Source organism: Medicago sativa, chromosome 3 (genome assembly GCF_051527215.1).
Source record: "Medicago sativa cultivar Bolivia chromosome 3, Bolivia_mono, whole genome shotgun sequence".
NCBI classification, from domain to species: Eukaryota; Viridiplantae; Streptophyta; class Magnoliopsida; order Fabales; family Fabaceae; genus Medicago; species Medicago sativa.
This window is the reverse complement of record NC_140751.1, coordinates 62,607,867-62,625,142: the sequence shown is the minus strand read 5'-3', so window position 1 is coordinate 62,625,142 and position 17,276 is coordinate 62,607,867. Positions and strand designations below refer to the sequence as shown.

Genomic DNA, 17,276 nt, shown 5'->3' with positions numbered 1-17,276 from the left:
CCCAAATCGTATTGGTTTGGTTTAGTTCGGATTTTATTTTAAAAGTCAACCAAACTAAACCACATTTTTTTGTTAGGGTCATTCTAACTTGCGCCTTTAGGGCACATGTTAAGCATTCCTTAAGAACACAAGTTAGCATTTTCCTTTTTTTTTTTTTTTTTATCTTACAGTTCAAATGACTTTTAACGTCAAAATTGAACTAAATCGCATCACAACACACCTAGTATTATAAGAAGCACTTTGATGGTCAAAGAATCAAATAGGTGATGATGTGTGTTGAATTAGTTTCTTAGTTTGTTCACATCGTTGATGATGTGAAAGTGTGTAGAAATTAAAGTTAATATGGTCCACGTATTATTTATTTTTTTTATAGGAAATATGTTCCACAAATTTACAAGGACTAAATACAAAAAACATAATTTTATTTTCATAGTATATTAAAAAAAAAATCGCATCATTGCAAGTAAAAACAAGTGTATTTGCAGATACAAAAAATATATTTGGGCATTTATTATCTTTTAAGGAAAAAACAGTACAAGTTCACATGCCCCCAAAAGTATATCATCACAATAGTATATTTATGAAACAAAATGAAAGAATAAATATGTAGTAAGCTATTATTCACGCATGCATAATACACTCACGAGGTAAAAATTGTATCATGCTATATATGGTGTTGCAATATATATAATGCCAGAAAACACATGCAAATATGTTGTTTGTTGTCCATCCTCTAAAATAGATCCAGTGACATCTTCAGCTTGTTTTGTTTCCATCTAGGGAGTTTGTAGAAAGCTGATTTTGGCATTCCAAATTTTTCATGGAACTCTTCAGGAGATAAATATGCCTAGTTTCATCACAATAATGCAGATAATTATAACAAAAGTTAAGGTTGAGTGAAATGCGAGAAAAATGACTGCTATATTTAGTTAAGGAGTTACCTCTCTTTTGGTTAAATTGATGCCTGTTACTGGATTCGGAGAAACCACTCGAAGTTGCTCGTAAGGGTATATCGACAAACTCTCATCATTGACATTTTTGTCTTTTGCAGTTAAACTTGCAGCCTCATTTGAGGAGCTCAGTTCTGTTGCTGAAGAATCGGACAGTGGAATTGTTTGTTCTGCGGATGAAAGGACATACATTAAAAACCAATTAGCTAACTCTCTCGAGTCTTGTTTAGATAAAAAGTTTAGCTATCCACGTATCATGTAAGCGCTTACATATATATATATGGGTTATGATAGAAGACACCTTTTATGAAGGTGTCTTTTATCAAGTTACTCTATGAGCATTTGCGAAAAGACACCAACTTACTTTTAGGAAGGTGTCTTTTATCAAAGTTATAACTAAAAAGTGAAAATCACACCTTAAGGTGTGACTTGATAAAAGACACCACCAAAGGGTGGCTTGTAACATAACCATATATATATATATATATATATATATAAGATAAAATAAAGTTAAACTATTTTCATACTCCCTCCGTCCCTATATGTAAGCACTCTTTGCCTCTAATAAAAGGGTGCTTACATATAGGGACGGAGGGAGTATAAGATATAAGTTGTTTTCATAAGCTATCTCAGAGAGCTTGTGGAAATAAGCTAAAACAGCTTATGTTGGACATGAGATAATCTGTTTCTCTAAGCTCTTCCAAACAGTCTCACAAGTGCTTATGCTAGTTGATAAGCTCAAATAAATCAATCCATACAGACCCTAAATTTCACATCATAAGTTGATAAAAAAAGATTCTTGTTACCGGCACTGTTATTAGCAGGAGATCCTTCAAAGAGCTTCTTGGCCGCTGCAGTAGGGCTTGAAAAAAGCCGATTGCCTGATTGCCTATAGTCTGAGCCTGCACTCCTAGGTAGAGGTGAACTACTTCTTCGACGGCCATTGGAAATGATAGAACCGCTTTTGTGACCATTAGGGGTAGAGTCCCTGGAGTTTCCTTTCAGAATTGCAAGCTTTCTCTCAAAAGAATTACCAATATTCTGCAACAATACCATTTAATCCAGCATACTTAATAAGATATGACAACTACACTGAAAACTTCTTAAAGTCAAGAATCACGGTATTATGATCATTGATCGGTATTTATAACTTCGAACGGAGAAGACTTACATTTGCTTTTGAATGATCCCACGAAAAGAAACGAGTGAAAAATGGCGGCTCGTAACCTTCCATTACAACATAAATAGGGACTTCTAGCGATAAGCCTTCAACAAGGACATCCATTTCCAAAAATTTCTGCTTATGACAATTTCCATGGGAAGAAAACCATATTTTAGCAAAGAATGAGTCCATAATCCATACTACATTGAAACTTGCATATTTTGACCTCATTTTATTCATCAGTAAATAAGTTATGAAGATGGAGCTATCGAACCATTAGTGAATATTGAATAATGGAGACAGAACTAGCAAACTTGACCGACGAAGGTGGAAAGCTAGCAGACAACTTACCAAGCCGAGGTTGAGAGCTTCTTGTTTCGATTTGATGACCGAATGCAATCCAACCCAAATATAAATCTCTCTTTGGCAATCAAGCAATAAAACATCTTCGGTAATTAAGTCATCCTGCGTATAATTGTATATCTCTTTCACCTGAAATATTACATCAAGGCCACATTAAATTAACCGAATTCAATTAATAAGTGGTAATGAAAATTTTGAATTTGTCGAAGTAATATATACCTTGAAGTCTCCTGAGTTGAAGTTCCAATAAATTTGCGTGAGAAACAGAACCATCAGTTTTCCCTGTCATTTCACCGACGATAATTCTAAACCAAGTGAGATCTAGATTATTTTTCTCAAAAGATTGATTTTGTTACCTTTGGTTATTTTCAATGCAAACAAATGTGGATCATCTACGAATCCTTGAATCTCCTTTTCTTTTGGATATTCCGCCTTTCCTCCAAGAACATCCCAGAAAATATCAGGTTCATTCCCTTCCCTCACAGATACAGGTAGTTGTGTCGGCTGCAATTCGCATCAACAAATAACAAAACTTGTTCTTAAATGCTTCCTATGAAGATATCATCTAGATAAAACTTTATATCACATTCTTCATAGTAACGACATACGTTAAGCAGTTCCACCATTCTATCAAGAAGAGTATGGTCTCTTGCTGAAGAAAGGCTTCCAATCCATGTATACATAGCTGCTTCAGTTTGCAGAATATAGCAATAGGATGAATTCAGAGAGCTTGCAAACTACAAAAAATTTAATAGATGATAATCAATATTTGATAAAAGCTTACTTTATCGACCATGAATAAAATTTAAGAATCGTTAAACCATACTTGATCGACTTGGATGGCTTGCATATTATCTTGACTTGTACCTTGAACTCGAAACAGTGCTACCAGGTTTTCATTTTGAGTTTCATCCACCGTACCGTTTTCTTCTATACGCTTCTTATATCCTGAATTGTTTCCCCCCTTGAAAAAATATATTTTTTTAAGAATTGGAGCATGTTTTCTTTTGTAATATTATACAAACCTTATAATGAGATCATAGTGAGTACATACCTTGAATATGATTAACCTTTGGAGTATTGAGAAAAACTGAGGCGGCTCCTTTCCCTCGTGAATTTGAGCCTGAAAACGCATGTAAATCAAATTGAATAAACAGTGAGGAGTAAAGAAGGAAAGTTAAATTTCTATTATACGGTAACAGATGTGCTTAAGATGCTGTATAAATAAGAACCTAGCAATTGTTGACAAGATAAAAAATTTACATATATTGTCCAAAACAAAAATTTGAATGTTGCACTTGCACAGATTTAATAAATATCATATTATGAAATAGTTAGCATAGTAAGAACAGAAACTAACCATAACAGGATTACTTCTAGATGAATCAGCCATAGTATTGATGTGGGAAATGGCAGCTGTTTTATCCTCCTGTGAGACAAAACCATAGAAAAAGGGGAACCTTGTGTTAAAAGTTATCAAGTGAAACATCAACTAAGCCTAATCCAACTACATGAGATTGAGGTTATTATGAATCAATACAAAAGTGAAATACCATGTACATCACGAATGACAAAATTAAAAATTTCGACAGTTTTTGGATATAAATTTTCTTTTCTAAATTTTTATATATTACGCATACAGTTTGACTATTCTATAGCAATTTTTTTTAGAAAAAAAATATTTTCCAGAAAATAATCTAATAATGATAGATTAATCCATTTTTATGAATTACAGGTAAAATATCTACCCAGCGGAAGACAGAAAACTTTGCTTAATGCCTACCATTACACATCTACTGCCAAGCCAAGCATAAAACAGTGTCTCGTCCCTTCCATTTCCTGGAAATGTATACTGTACTACATAGCAATCTCCACTGTAAAGTCTCGTGTGTTCGGTAACTGAAAGAAGGGACAATTCATCACCATCGACTCGCCAAACCTGAAGTTTTTCTAGTCAGTTAACAGTTGGAATAGGCATAAGAAAATATGATCATGTGACAGCAAGAAACAGCTAGATTTTGAACTAGAAGTTACTTTTATTGTGCCGCTGCGATCTATAGATGGCTCATCATCCACTTCATCAGGAAGCTCTTTCACATCATAACCCTGATGCTTGAATATGGCTGAGACAGGAAAAAGATTACATAAAGAAATGAACTATAGATGACACTTGTTAAACACTTCTTAAACACAATTAAATAGTGAATGGTACTAAACCTGCTACTTTTTCTCGTCCTTCTTCGTAAAGCCTAGTCTCAACTGTTTTAGGCCAATTAGTAAAGTGCGACCTAAAGTTGGTACTTTCCAATCCTTCTGATAAAAATGCCGTATGAGTCTTGTCTGATCTTCCTTCATTTCTGACAAAATCCTAGTAAAATGGAGATGCAGTCAGCATAAGTAAATCCCTTAATGCAAAGCTTTGCGAGGCGACATGCATTGTTGATTTATTGTAACCGCGTTTCATATAGTTATATTTTCTAAGACATGTGAGCTTCACTAATATTTACTAAAATGAAATTTGGCTCCAAAGCTTATAGAATTAAAAGAATTTTGAGGATGTATAAACGATGGCCCTTCAGACCGAGAAACAAGAAACTCTTACTTCTGTAGCTTTGATCGCTGTTCTTCTTTCGGTCAATAAGGTCTGCCTTCCCATCCACACAAAAATTTCATTATCACAGTCTAACATATAACACTTGTCTGACTCCAGCATTTCTTTGCTGAATGTATTGCTTCCAATTGGACAAAGTTTTCCCTGTAGATTTATCCTGTCGAGGAAGTGACAACAACCGCTCCTTAGTATCAAGGAACAAAAGTATTTATTGAAGTAAGAGAAATAAAGTGGAGCAAGGATGGATTATCAAATAAAAGTACATTCACAAAGTATTGTGCAAACATGTATGAGCCTCACCAAAATAGCTTTACAATTGGAGCCACGGATTCCTGACTAGAAGGCGGGTCTCGAGGAATTGGAGCATAACCACCAAATAAACTCCAGAACTCTCCGACATCAGAATCACCAACAAATTTTCCATCCTCTACAATAATTGTGATATAATTACTATGACTTGCATTATCATTCCCTCATAAAACAAATATAAGCTCTAAAAGAGGAAGGGGGAAAAGTAGTATATATTCCAACCTATTGTGGCCACCTCGCATTTTCCACCATGCTTATTCTCCTTGATATATTGAACAACCTCCAAACCTTTGGCTCTTTCTTGAATGGTAGAGTTGCATCCACTGAAGAGAAAGATTTTTAACGCAGTGTCAAGTATGAATACATCTTCATGATTCAACGATGACCTCAGAAAAGGAACCTAACAAAAATATAAGCACAATAAACTCTAGTGAATACTCAAACATTCAGATTACGTGTGGAAACAGAACAATTCATACTATCAGATAACAGAAGATGTTAATAATCAAACTTCTACACACAACGCACCTCTTTCACGTGGACAACATAGTCTCCCTTACATGTGTACAGGCTGACTTGGTATTCGCCATTCAAATTCCCTTGCTTTGAAGTAAACACTCCTTCAATCGGTATTAAACAAGGCTTGAAGTATGATAGAAACTTCTGTGATTCTTGGCCTTGAATTTCCCTATATTGAACGCTGCAGGATCCTAAGGCTGCATCCAACTCAAGTGCCTTGTCTGATGCCAAGCTTGAATCCACCTGCAATTACATAACTCCTGGTGAAAAATGCAAATCATGTTGTCTAATCTCTGTAGTGTATAGGAAGCCTAAAAACTGTTCATGTGGAGAGTTGACATTGATATACCATTACAACGTATATGAAGCCTAAAAACTTTTCATCTGGAGAGTTGACATTGATATACGATTACAACGTCTATGAAGCCTAAAACTTTTAATGTGGAGAGTTGACATTGATATCCAATTACAACCGCAAGCAAGATAGTAAACCAAGAAATAGTACAAACCTTCTTTGTGTCATTTCCCAGCCAATAATGAATGTCATAATGAGGAGGGCCATTTTTGGGAAAAACCGCCTGTTTCCGAAAACATGTAAAACGCTCGAGATCAATGACATTTCAAAATAAATTAAATGAAAATAAAGAACTCCATTATAATATATGATGATGATGATCTTTTGAAATTTTGGATTTTAATTGAGATATTAGTCATCAGCTTCTTCATATATTCAAGTCATCAACTTCTTCATAGGTTTAAGAGGATCAACAGAACAATAAAGTCAGCAACATCTTACATTGAGAACTATGTATGCACTTCCGGTATAGAATTTTCGAAGGTCTGACTCTGATACTGGCACCAACTGCTGGTTTTCAATACACCAAACTTCCAATCCACTGAGAATATAAAGTTAAGTGTACAAAGCAGAGAACTTGAACTAAGAAATATGATATATTTTAAAATAAAATTCATTTCTGATGCTGAATCAGAAATTTGCAAAACTAATAGACGTCCTATTTTATTTAATTATTCGATTTTTATCGATGTAATCAATAAGACATTCATTCAATCTAAAAGGATGACCTAATGCAAGTTGAATTAGCCCGACACAACTTGTAAGGCAATTTCAAAGAAAATCATTATAAGGATACGGATTCGCTCCTGCAGTTTGGAATGCGGGATCCAAGTCTTTATTGATAATAGGCATTATCTTTATGGATATAATACTCCGCCAACTTAAAGCAACACTTGATTATTCTGCAATCCAGGATGAAGGTTTGCAGGCTAAGATATATTCCAGAAGTTTTAATATAGTAAAGAAATCAATGCAGGCTAAGAATTAAGATATGTTACGATCATGCAAATACTTCAAACATGTAAGCACATAATGTCGCAATGCCAGCTACTTGACTGTAAAATACTCAACCATAATTCCATTCAAATAAACCAATTGATGACAGTTCTGTCATGACAACATGAAGGAGATTTTCTTATTCCTATGTATTAAGCTGCTCAAGTAACTACGATGTCCAAAAATTAAGAAGTTTGATGAACAATTATTTTCACCTAGGCCTAAGAATTTAACTAATTCTTTTCTTTATTCAGCTTGATAACTTTCAATTTGAATTGCAAGATTTGAAATCATCATACATCAAATTTCAAATATCTACATGGCCTTGTTTGGATAAACAGCTTATTTTGCAGCATATATAGCATAAGCTCTTATCATATAAGCACTTATGAATAAGCTGTATTTCTATAACTGATAAAATAAAGTCAAACTGTTTTCGTGTAATCTATAGCCTATTTTCATAAGCTATCCTAGAGAGCTTATGAAAATAGCTTATGAACATTGCCATAAGCTGTTTTCATAAATTATCTCAAAAGAGTATCACAAAAATTGGAAGAAGAAAGGCAACTGCAGCAAGAAATCTAAACTGTTGACTCAGAAAAGTTGCTTCAAGAAATAAATGAACACAAAAAAATAAAGCTAATATGAAAACTAACAAGTAATGAATGATTATCTGAATTATGGAAGCAAAAATAAGAATCTAAAAACATGATCCTGATACATGAAAAAAAGTCAAAGGGTATAAGATAGTTTGACAGATATCAGATCATAGTCATACCTTGGTTCTACAGAAAACTGAGAAGGATTCAAAAACTAAGAAGTAAGAGTGATGGTGATCCTACAGACAAAGAAAGAACCAAATATTCTCACATTCACATTTGCCACATAGTAAAGCAAGAATGGTCATTTATATTTGATGGTAAAATGTCATTTTAAGAAGAATAATGATAACATTGTTTGGTAGAGAAAGTTATATAAGGAAAAGCAATAAAAAAGAAAAAGCACGTTTATCTTTATAGTCCAAGTTGTAATGGGGTCCACAAAAGTTGCTTTTTTAGTTGTTCACTTTCCACTATGTTTGATGAAAAGAAAATAAGATGATGAAAGAGAAGTAGTTTGGTCCCTTGTGTGACTGTTGTCACTTGTCAGAGAGAACTGAGGAAAGGTATGGTCAATTGGTCATAGATGGAAACAATCAAACAAACCAAGAAACTCATAGATTTATAGAGATATTTTCTTGTTCATGTGAGTTTCAACATTCAACAGTTTCTGACATGGTAGCTCCTAGTTACATGTATGTTGTGTCTTTTTTTTTTTTTTTATGGATGTATGTTGTGTCTTTACCACCAAATTTAGACATTTTTAAATGGTTAAAACACTTAAATTAAATTAAATGGTTGAATACATATGGTTAATGAATATATCAGATATAATATCTGAGTAATCATTTGATCTAAAAAGATCTCAGGAATCATCAACATAACATAATATACAACGAATTTAAACGTGGTTAACCACAATTTTTACGTATTCACTTACATGCACGGTTAATTGCATGTGAATTCGTGGTTAATGAGGTTATGTTGATGGCAAATGGCTTTTAACATCTAGTATTACTATCTTTTGTTGGTTATTTGCTGAATTTTTTTTTTTGTCTGCCCTATATTGAAAAGCAAATTCCAAATTTGCCCTACATGAAAAAGAAAGTCCAAAACTGCCCTACTTTTTCTCTTTCTCTTTATTCCCCGCAAAACAGGTTTGGGGGGTGTCCTTCCCAGCAATTTCGTTTTGGGGGGAAGGCCCTGTTTTTTTGTCTTATTATGTTATTCCCCGCAAAACAGGTTTGGGGGTGTCCTTCCCCGCAATTTCATTTTGGGGGGAAGGCCCTGTTTTTTTGTCTTATTATGTTATTCCCCGCAAAACAGGTTTGGGGGGTGTCCTTCCCAGCAATTTCATTTTGCGGGGAATAAAGAGAGAGAGAGAGAGAGAGAGAGAAAAAGTAGGGCAGTTTTGGACTTTCTTTTTCATGTAGGGCAGATTTGGAATTTGCTTTTCAATATAGGGCAGACAAAAAAAAAATTCGTTATTTGCTAGTGGCTACCTAATATATTGATTGATAATAATGAAAGTAATTAACCATCCATTTATAGTGTTAACTATTAAATAGTTGTCGCAAAAAGGATGATCGTTCAAATAACGCATTTTCTGTAGTTTTTTGAATTATTTTTTCTATTTTCAAGTTCTTTTTTCCTAAATTTACTATTTATATCTATGGATTTTAAAAAAAAAAACAGAGGAAAAAATAGTTTAGGGGTTGCATTAAATTTGTGCCCTGACATAATAGATTAGAAGAAGGTGGAAAGGTATTCCAAACTCAATACTCCCTTCGTCCCGGAATAACTGACTCATTTTCTAAAAAAAAGTGTCTCAAAATAACTGATTCATTTCAATTTTCAATACAACTTTCATCATTCCCAATATAATATAACACTAAATAATACTACTTTTATCATTTCCAATACAATATATTCCACTTTGCCTTTTATTTATACATTTTTCTTAATATGTGTGAAAAACAAAATTGTGTCAATTAAATTGGGACGGATGTAGTAATAGTATTGTGTTGGTCAAAGACTCAAAGTCTATTTATCAAAGTCAAGGCCATGGACCATGCATTATGCCTTTTATTAATTTATTACTATCTTTTGTTTATATTTTTATCTTTTTGACAAAAAAAATATTTGTGTAAAAAAAACATATATTTTATCGGTATCATTATTTAACATATCAAGGACAAAGATCTAATCTGTGTTTTAATAAATTTCATATGAGGAGTAAGCAGTAATCATGTACTAGTTTTATCTTTGGTCAAAGTAAAGCATCAAGCATGGAGAAACACTTGTGTAGACCAGGACCAAGAATTTTGGTTTGGTCACACACACAAGTTTTTTCCTTCTCTCTCTTCTCTTCTCTCTTCTCCATTTTCTCTTTCTTCTCTCTTCTCTCTCTTCTCTTTTTTCTCTTTGTGTGATCAAAGACCACTTGTGTGGATCAGAACCACACAAGATTTTCTCTCAAGCATGTAGCTTTTTCTTTTTGACTGACATAAGCATGTAAATTTTCTATATTATGTAGTTTTTCTATATATTTTATATACTCTGATGTTGATCAAATAAAAAAACATGTTAGTTTTTTTTTCAGGGAAAAAAATGTATTAGTTATATGCTACTGCTAGTTTATCTTTTTCCTTAAAATAGTGTAGTTTTTCTATATGTACAAAATGATCTTGTGAAAAATAATAATTGCATTTCTTTAGTGCAATTATAATTATAATTGGTCAAATGATAACATGCTTAAAGGGTAATGTTGGTTGAGTGACTGAAAAATTAATAAAAAAGTATTTTATAAGTACATATCTAGAACATTTAATTTTTTTCAATGCCTTAAATGCTACTCCCTCCGTCCCGGAATATCTGACCCATTTTCTAAAAAAAATGTCCCAAAATAACTGATTCATTTCAATTTTCAATACAACTTTCATCATTCTCAATACAATATAACTCTAATTAATAGTACTACTTTCATCATTCCCAATACAATATATTCCACTTTCCCCTTTATTTATACATTTTTCTTAATTTGTGTGAAAAACCAAACTGGCTCAGATAAAACGGGACGGAGGGAGTACATTTTTATGTATGTTTTTTCATGGCTAAAACATTTTTGGTCTCTTATTTTGTTTTGGTTCCTGACTTTTAAGCATCAAACCTTTGTTTTCCAAGGTTGTAGTGACCCTCTAAACCAAGAAGTATTTGTTAGACCACCCCCAATGGTTTTTTTCTTTTAACACCCTTCAACACTCACTTTTTCAATTTCCAACACTCCACATCATTTTCTCTCTCTTGTTCAACACTCCTTCAACTTTTACCCTCTCCAATGGTTTTTCATTCAAGACTCTACCCCACCACTTTTTATTTCTTATTCTTATTTAATTTTTGTTTTTATAATTACATAAAATTATAATTATCGATTATAATTAAATTAAAATAATACAATTAACAATTTATTTTAGTTTTTTTGGAAAAACAAAATTTTGTAAAATAATTTATTTTTATTTTCTTAACTTAAAATGCAATACAACAAACTACGCACGCGACACACAAATAACTTAAAATTCAATACAACAAACTAAGCACGCGGCACACAAATAACTTAAAATGCAAGACAACAAACTAAGCATACAACACACAAGTAATTTATTTAGTACGATACAAATCATCATCAATCACGATACATTCCAAACTTTGTCCATATGTGCTTCACTAGATCTGCTTGCAATTCGAGATGAACATTTGGATCACGCAACTCGGATCTAGCACGCACATGATTTGCAAAAGCTGGTAACACCTCGGTCGAGTATGGTTGCGGTGTACTAGATCCACTTCCCCCAGGTTGCTCAAAATCGGTCCAACGTTGAGCATATGTATCTCGTTCATCCTCAACAATCATATTATGTAATATGATGCATGACCTCATGGTGATACCCAAATGGGCTATGTCCCACAAGCAAGCTGGTTCACGGATGATTTTAAATCGAGCTTGAAGCACTCCAAAAGCACGTTCGATGTCCTTCCGGCATCCCTCCTGATGTTTTGCAAATAACTTATCGGGTTCACTTTGAGGAAGTCTAATTGATTTGACGAAATTTGGATAAGAATGGTAGATACCATCAGCTAGATAGTATGCCATATTATAGGGACGTTGATTCACAAAGTAATTCACCCTTGGAGCCTTTACCTGTTCCACATCATCAAACACTGGTGACCGGTCTAGAACGTTTATATCGTTCAACGTTCCCGGACATCCAAAAAAGGCATGCCAGATCCATAGATCATGAGATGCAACTGCTTCAAGAATAACTGTGGTGGTTCCCTTATCCCCCCCTGGTGAATTGACCTTCCCATGCTTTAGGACAATTTTTCCACTCCCAGTGCATGCAGTCAATACTCCCGATCATCCCTGGGAACCCCCGCATTTCACTAACATGTAGTATTCTTTGCAGGTCATCTTGGGTTGATGCTCTCAACTACACTTGCTCATACAGTCGTATGATTCCTTTGCAGAATCTAAGTAATTAAGCACTCCAATGTTGTACTACTTCCTATTTTGATGTATTCATCGACCGCATCTGCTGCCACACCATATGCTAACATTCGCATTGTTGTGGTACATTTTGCTAACGGTGATATACCTTCTTTATTGGCTCATCAACTCGTTGGGTGAAGTAGTTATCACTACTAGAAAGGTCTCCAACAATTCGAAGGAAAACGTGTTTTTGCATACGGTACCGACGACGAAACATTGCATCTTCGTACGTAGGCTCATTGGCAAAGTAGTCGTCAATTAGTCTTTGGTTTGCCGCTGCATGATCTCCATTGAAATATTTTCTAGTACGAGATGCACTACCTTCCTTTAATTTTTTTCGACGCTGAATAAATCGGTTGACGATATAAGTGTCTTTAACATCACGTTTATGGAAGTAGGCTTCGATATCAAAAGGGTCCATTGATAGTTTTTTTGGAAGTAGATATGAATGAGATTTGTGAAATTGGAAGTAGATATGAATGAAATTTGTGAAATTGGAAGTAGATATGAAGGAGATTTGTGAAATTGGAAGTAGATATGAGTCCCTATATATAAGTACATTGTGTGGTGGACACTGACAGATTCGAAATAAGTTATTTTATTGTATTAAAGCAAACAGTGGAGATAATTATTAAAGCAAATAGTATGTGAAATAATGGGCACACAGTGGGCATAATTATTAAAGCAAATAGTAGGTGAAATAATGGGGACACAGTGGGCATAATTATTAAAGCAAATAGTATGTGAAATAAGTCACGGGGGACTAGACAACACTAGGGACTATCACTGAGGACTAGACAACACTGACAATTATTAAAGCAAACACTGGGGACTAGACAACACCGACAATTTTGATCAAATGCAAACAAATATTTGATTGAAATTAATTTCAAAACAGCTCACGCTCCAACTTTTCCAACAACTCTTTTTTCCGGTCATCGAGATGCTCTTCGGAACTTAACTTTATATACAGTTTCATTTTCTTCAATCTGTTTTTCTCCTGTTGCACCAAGATGAACTCTTTCAATTGTTCAATCTCTTGCACCTTGATTTCTTTGAATTCAACCCACTCCTTTTCCACCTCCTCCAAGGCAGCAGCATCCTTGCTTTTCTTTTTACCTTTTTTTTTAGCTGCCTCCCTACCTATTGGACGAGCACTAGATCCTACAGAGTCCTCGTGAGATCTCTTAGATCCACTACTTCCTGACCCAACATTTCCTCCTATTTGACTACCATAACGTGGTTGATCACGGAGAGCGTGCCATTCTTCCTTTAAAGTAAATTGAACATTCTTCCCACATGCAACATGGTCTCCCTTACATGTGTACAGGCTGACTTGGTATTCGCCATTCAAATTCCCTTGCTTTGAAGTAAACACTCCTTCAATGGGTATTAAACAAGGCTTGAAGTATGATAGAAACTTCTGTGATTCTTGGCCTTGAATTTCCCTATATTGAACGCTGCACGATCCTAAGGCTGCATCCAACTCAAGTGCTTTGTCTGATGCCAAGCTTGAATCCACCTGCAAATACATAACTCCCGGTGAAAAGTGCTGATCATGATCTTTAATGGCTGACATTGATATAAGATTACAACCACAAGCAAGATAGTAAACCAAGAAATAATACAAACCTTCTTTGTGTCATTTCCCAACCAATAATGAATGTCATAATGAGGAGGGCCATTTTTGGGAAAAACCGCCTGTTTCCGAGAACATGTAAAATGTTCGAGATCAATGACATTTCATAGGTTTAAGAGGATCAACAGGACAATAAAGTCAGCAATATCTTACATTCAGAACTATGTATGCACTTCCGGCATAGAATTTTCGAAGGTCTGACTCTGACACTGGCACCAACTGTTGGTTTTCAATACACCAGACTTCCAATCCACTGAGAATATAAAGTTAAGTGTACAAAGCAGAAAACTTGAACTAAGAACTATGATATATTTTAAAATAAAATTCATTTCTGATGTTGTACCAGAAATTTTAAATACTAAGGGACATCTTATTTTATTTAATTATTTCGATTTTTATCGCTGTAATCAATAAGACATTCATTCAATCGAAAAGGATGACCTAATGCAAGTTGAATTAGGCCGACACAAATTGTAAGGCAATTTCAAAGAAAATCATTGTAAGGATACGGATTCGCTCCTGCAGTTTGAAATGCAGGATCCAAGTCTTTATTGATAATAGGCATTGGCTTTATGGCTCTAAACACTCCACCAACTCAAAGCAACACTTGATTATTCTGCAATCCAGGATTAAGATATGCAGGCTAAGATATAGTCCAGAAGTTTTAATATAGTAAATATATCAATGTAGGATAAGATATGCTATGCAAATAATCTCAAACAGGTAAGAATTGTAATCAATATAGTGTTAGTGTCTATGAGACATGGACACCGGATACGACAAACACGCCGACACCGGTAATAATTATAGAATCAATTAATTTAATGTAATCATATGTGTCAACGTGTATTGTACACCGGACACAACTTCAATCAGAAGTGTCCGTCTCTATAGCATCGACACTTCTAATTGAAGACGTGACTGGTGTCCAACATGTGTCAATGTCCGACACTAACACGACACTGACACATGTGATTACATTCAATTATGTCATTGTTTTCTAGTAATTACCATCGTCGATGTGTGTGTGTCAGTGCTTCATAGGTGTCCGTGCTACGGATTGGAATCGGTATGTTGCTATGCTAGCCACTCGACTGTAAAATACTAAACCATAGTTCTATGCAAATAAGTCAATTGACAACAGTGTTTTATTATCACAACATCAAGAACAAGTTTCTTATTACCATGGCATTATGCTGCTCAAGTAACTAGGAAGGGCAAAAATAAAGAAGTTTGATAAACAATTGTTTTCACCTAGGCCCAACATCAATTCAGCTTGATAACTTTCCATGTGAATTGCAACACTCTTCAAGATTGAAATCACCATACATCAAATTTCAAACATCTACATCTACTGGGAAAGTGGGAAGAAGAAAAGCAATACCAGCAAGAAACCTAAACTGTTGACTCAGAAAACATACCTCAATTTTCAGAATTTTTTCTTTTACCAAAACAAAAACTAGCCTAAGACATAAAAACACAATCCAAAGTCAAGAAAAGTGATGATCTCAAATTTGGAAGCAAAACTCAGAATCTCAAAACAGTAAAACATGATACTGATAGATGAAAAAAAGTCAAAGGGTATAAGTATAACATAGTTTGACCAGATATGAGATCATATAATCATACCTTGGTTCAACAGAAAACTGAGAAGGATTCAAAAACTAAGAACAAGAGTGATGGTGATGCTGACAAAGAAAGAACAAAACATGGATATATTCTCCCATTCACATTTGCCACATAGTAAAGCAAGAATGGTCATTTATATTTGATGGTAAAATGTCATTTTAAGAAGAATAATGATAACATTGTTCGGTAGCAGTGAAGCACGGATACGAGATACGATACGGATACGATACTGCACCGATACGGAAAAATTTCAAAAATCAAGATACGATACGGCTGGGATACGTTAATAAAAAAAATTATATAATTAGATGTACAATATAATTATAACCATTTTTTTAATATGCAAATATATTAACAAACAAAAGAAACAAGTCATAGGCTCGTAGCACATCAACATAAATATAAATAATATTGACGATTAAGAGAGTGATGATTAGTCAATTACATACACAATATATCCCAAAAAAAAGCACCATAAGTGCTATACTATATCCAAAAGGAACATTGTTAGTGCTATACTACGTCGATTCAAAAAAGAAGCACTATACTAAGAGTTAAGTTATTTTAGTTAACATTAATTGGGAATTATTGGGGCAAGTATAGGTGCAGGATAATTATAAGATACTCTCCTGATACGTATTGGAAAGTATCGGATAATTATTTTTTTAAAAAATAAAATTTAAACTTCGAATACTCTTCTGATACGTATCAGAAAGTATCGGACAGGTATCGGTGCAGGATACGCAGGGGATACGATACGTCATTCATTTTAAAGTATCGGGACTTCATAGTTCGGTAGAGAAAGTGATATAAGAAAAAGCAATAAAAAAGAAAAAAACTTAAAAGTAAAAGCACGTTTATCTTTATAGTCCAAGTTGTAATGGGGTCCACAAAAGTTGCTTTTTTAGTTGTACCCTTTCCACTATGTTTGATGAAAAGAAAATGAGCAATGATATATGAACAATCATTAATAGACAACTTTCATGACAACTTCATTTTCCTCTATTTTTATTGGCTGAAAATAAAAGAGAGAGAAAAAGTAAGAGAGAGAATAAAAACATACTCCCTCCGTCCCATATTACTTGACATAGTTGACTGTGACACAGATATCAATGCATATTTTTTATATTTGATATTTTTAATTCTCTATTAGAAAAAATTATGAAAATTTAATATTTTAAAAATACTCATCGAGACGAATCCAACAACATCTTACATGAGTATTGTTTATCTTTGTATATTAGTAGAAAAATACGGTCAAAGTATGTTAAGTCAATATTGTACCTTGTCAACTAGGTCATCTATTTTAGGACGGAGGGAGTATTGTGAGTATGAGAGAAAAAGTTGTCAAAAAATTGTTGGCAAATGGTTGTCAAAGGTGGAGGCTAACATGAGGGAGCCAATAGGTCCCTCATCTAGTGAGGGAGCAAAGATGCTTTTTTTTAACCTTAGGATTAAATAAATGGATTGGATCTTCTCCACCTCAGCAAGAGAGCACAAGTACTTCTCCACACTCAATCAAAATAGACCACACATTTTCTGCATATGATTTTCTCTCCCCTCTATCACTTGCTTATCTTCTCTGCTATTTCTCTCTC

General features: G+C 34.1%; 2 protein-coding genes and 1 pseudogene across 3 annotated transcripts; all 3 read right to left on the bottom strand.

Annotated features, from left to right (window-relative positions):
- Positions 1–478: 478 nt before the first annotated feature.
- On the bottom strand, positions 479–8,145 carry VLN1 (villin-like 1). Its single transcript, XM_085752814.1, has 22 exons — positions 8,044–8,145; positions 7,066–7,171; positions 6,711–6,810; positions 6,424–6,492; positions 5,924–6,157; positions 5,618–5,795; positions 5,387–5,513; positions 5,078–5,243; positions 4,693–4,843; positions 4,510–4,598; positions 4,259–4,414; positions 3,836–3,904; positions 3,530–3,598; positions 3,302–3,439; positions 3,084–3,212; positions 2,832–2,979; positions 2,695–2,705; positions 2,464–2,604; positions 2,122–2,247; positions 1,757–1,991; positions 942–1,120; positions 479–847 (listed from the first exon to the last, which is right to left on the bottom strand). The coding sequence occupies exons 2-22, from the start codon at positions 7,119–7,121 to the stop codon at positions 734–736; spliced, it is 2,685 nt and encodes an 894-aa protein (XP_085608940.1). The 5' UTR covers positions 7,122–7,171; positions 8,044–8,145; the 3' UTR covers positions 479–733.
- Positions 8,146–11,449: 3,304 nt separating this feature from the next.
- LOC146938984 (uncharacterized) lies at positions 11,450–12,934 on the bottom strand (annotated as a pseudogene).
- A 124-nt stretch (positions 12,935–13,058) lies between these two features.
- LOC146938983 (villin-1-like) lies at positions 13,059–15,784 on the bottom strand. 2 transcript variants are annotated; one of them, XM_085752816.1, is made up of 6 exons: positions 15,679–15,784; positions 15,471–15,513; positions 14,559–14,665; positions 14,203–14,302; positions 14,043–14,111; positions 13,059–13,932 (listed from the first exon to the last, which is right to left on the bottom strand). In XM_085752816.1, exons 3-6 carry the CDS (start codon positions 14,612–14,614, stop codon positions 13,300–13,302), a joined length of 858 nt encoding a protein of 285 aa, XP_085608942.1. In that variant the 5' UTR covers positions 14,615–14,665; positions 15,471–15,513; positions 15,679–15,784; the 3' UTR covers positions 13,059–13,299. The 2 variants fall into 2 exon arrangements, with proteins under 2 accessions (XP_085608942.1, XP_085608941.1); XM_085752815.1 differs by lacking the exon at positions 15,471–15,513.
- Positions 15,785–17,276: the final 1,492 nt, after the last annotated feature.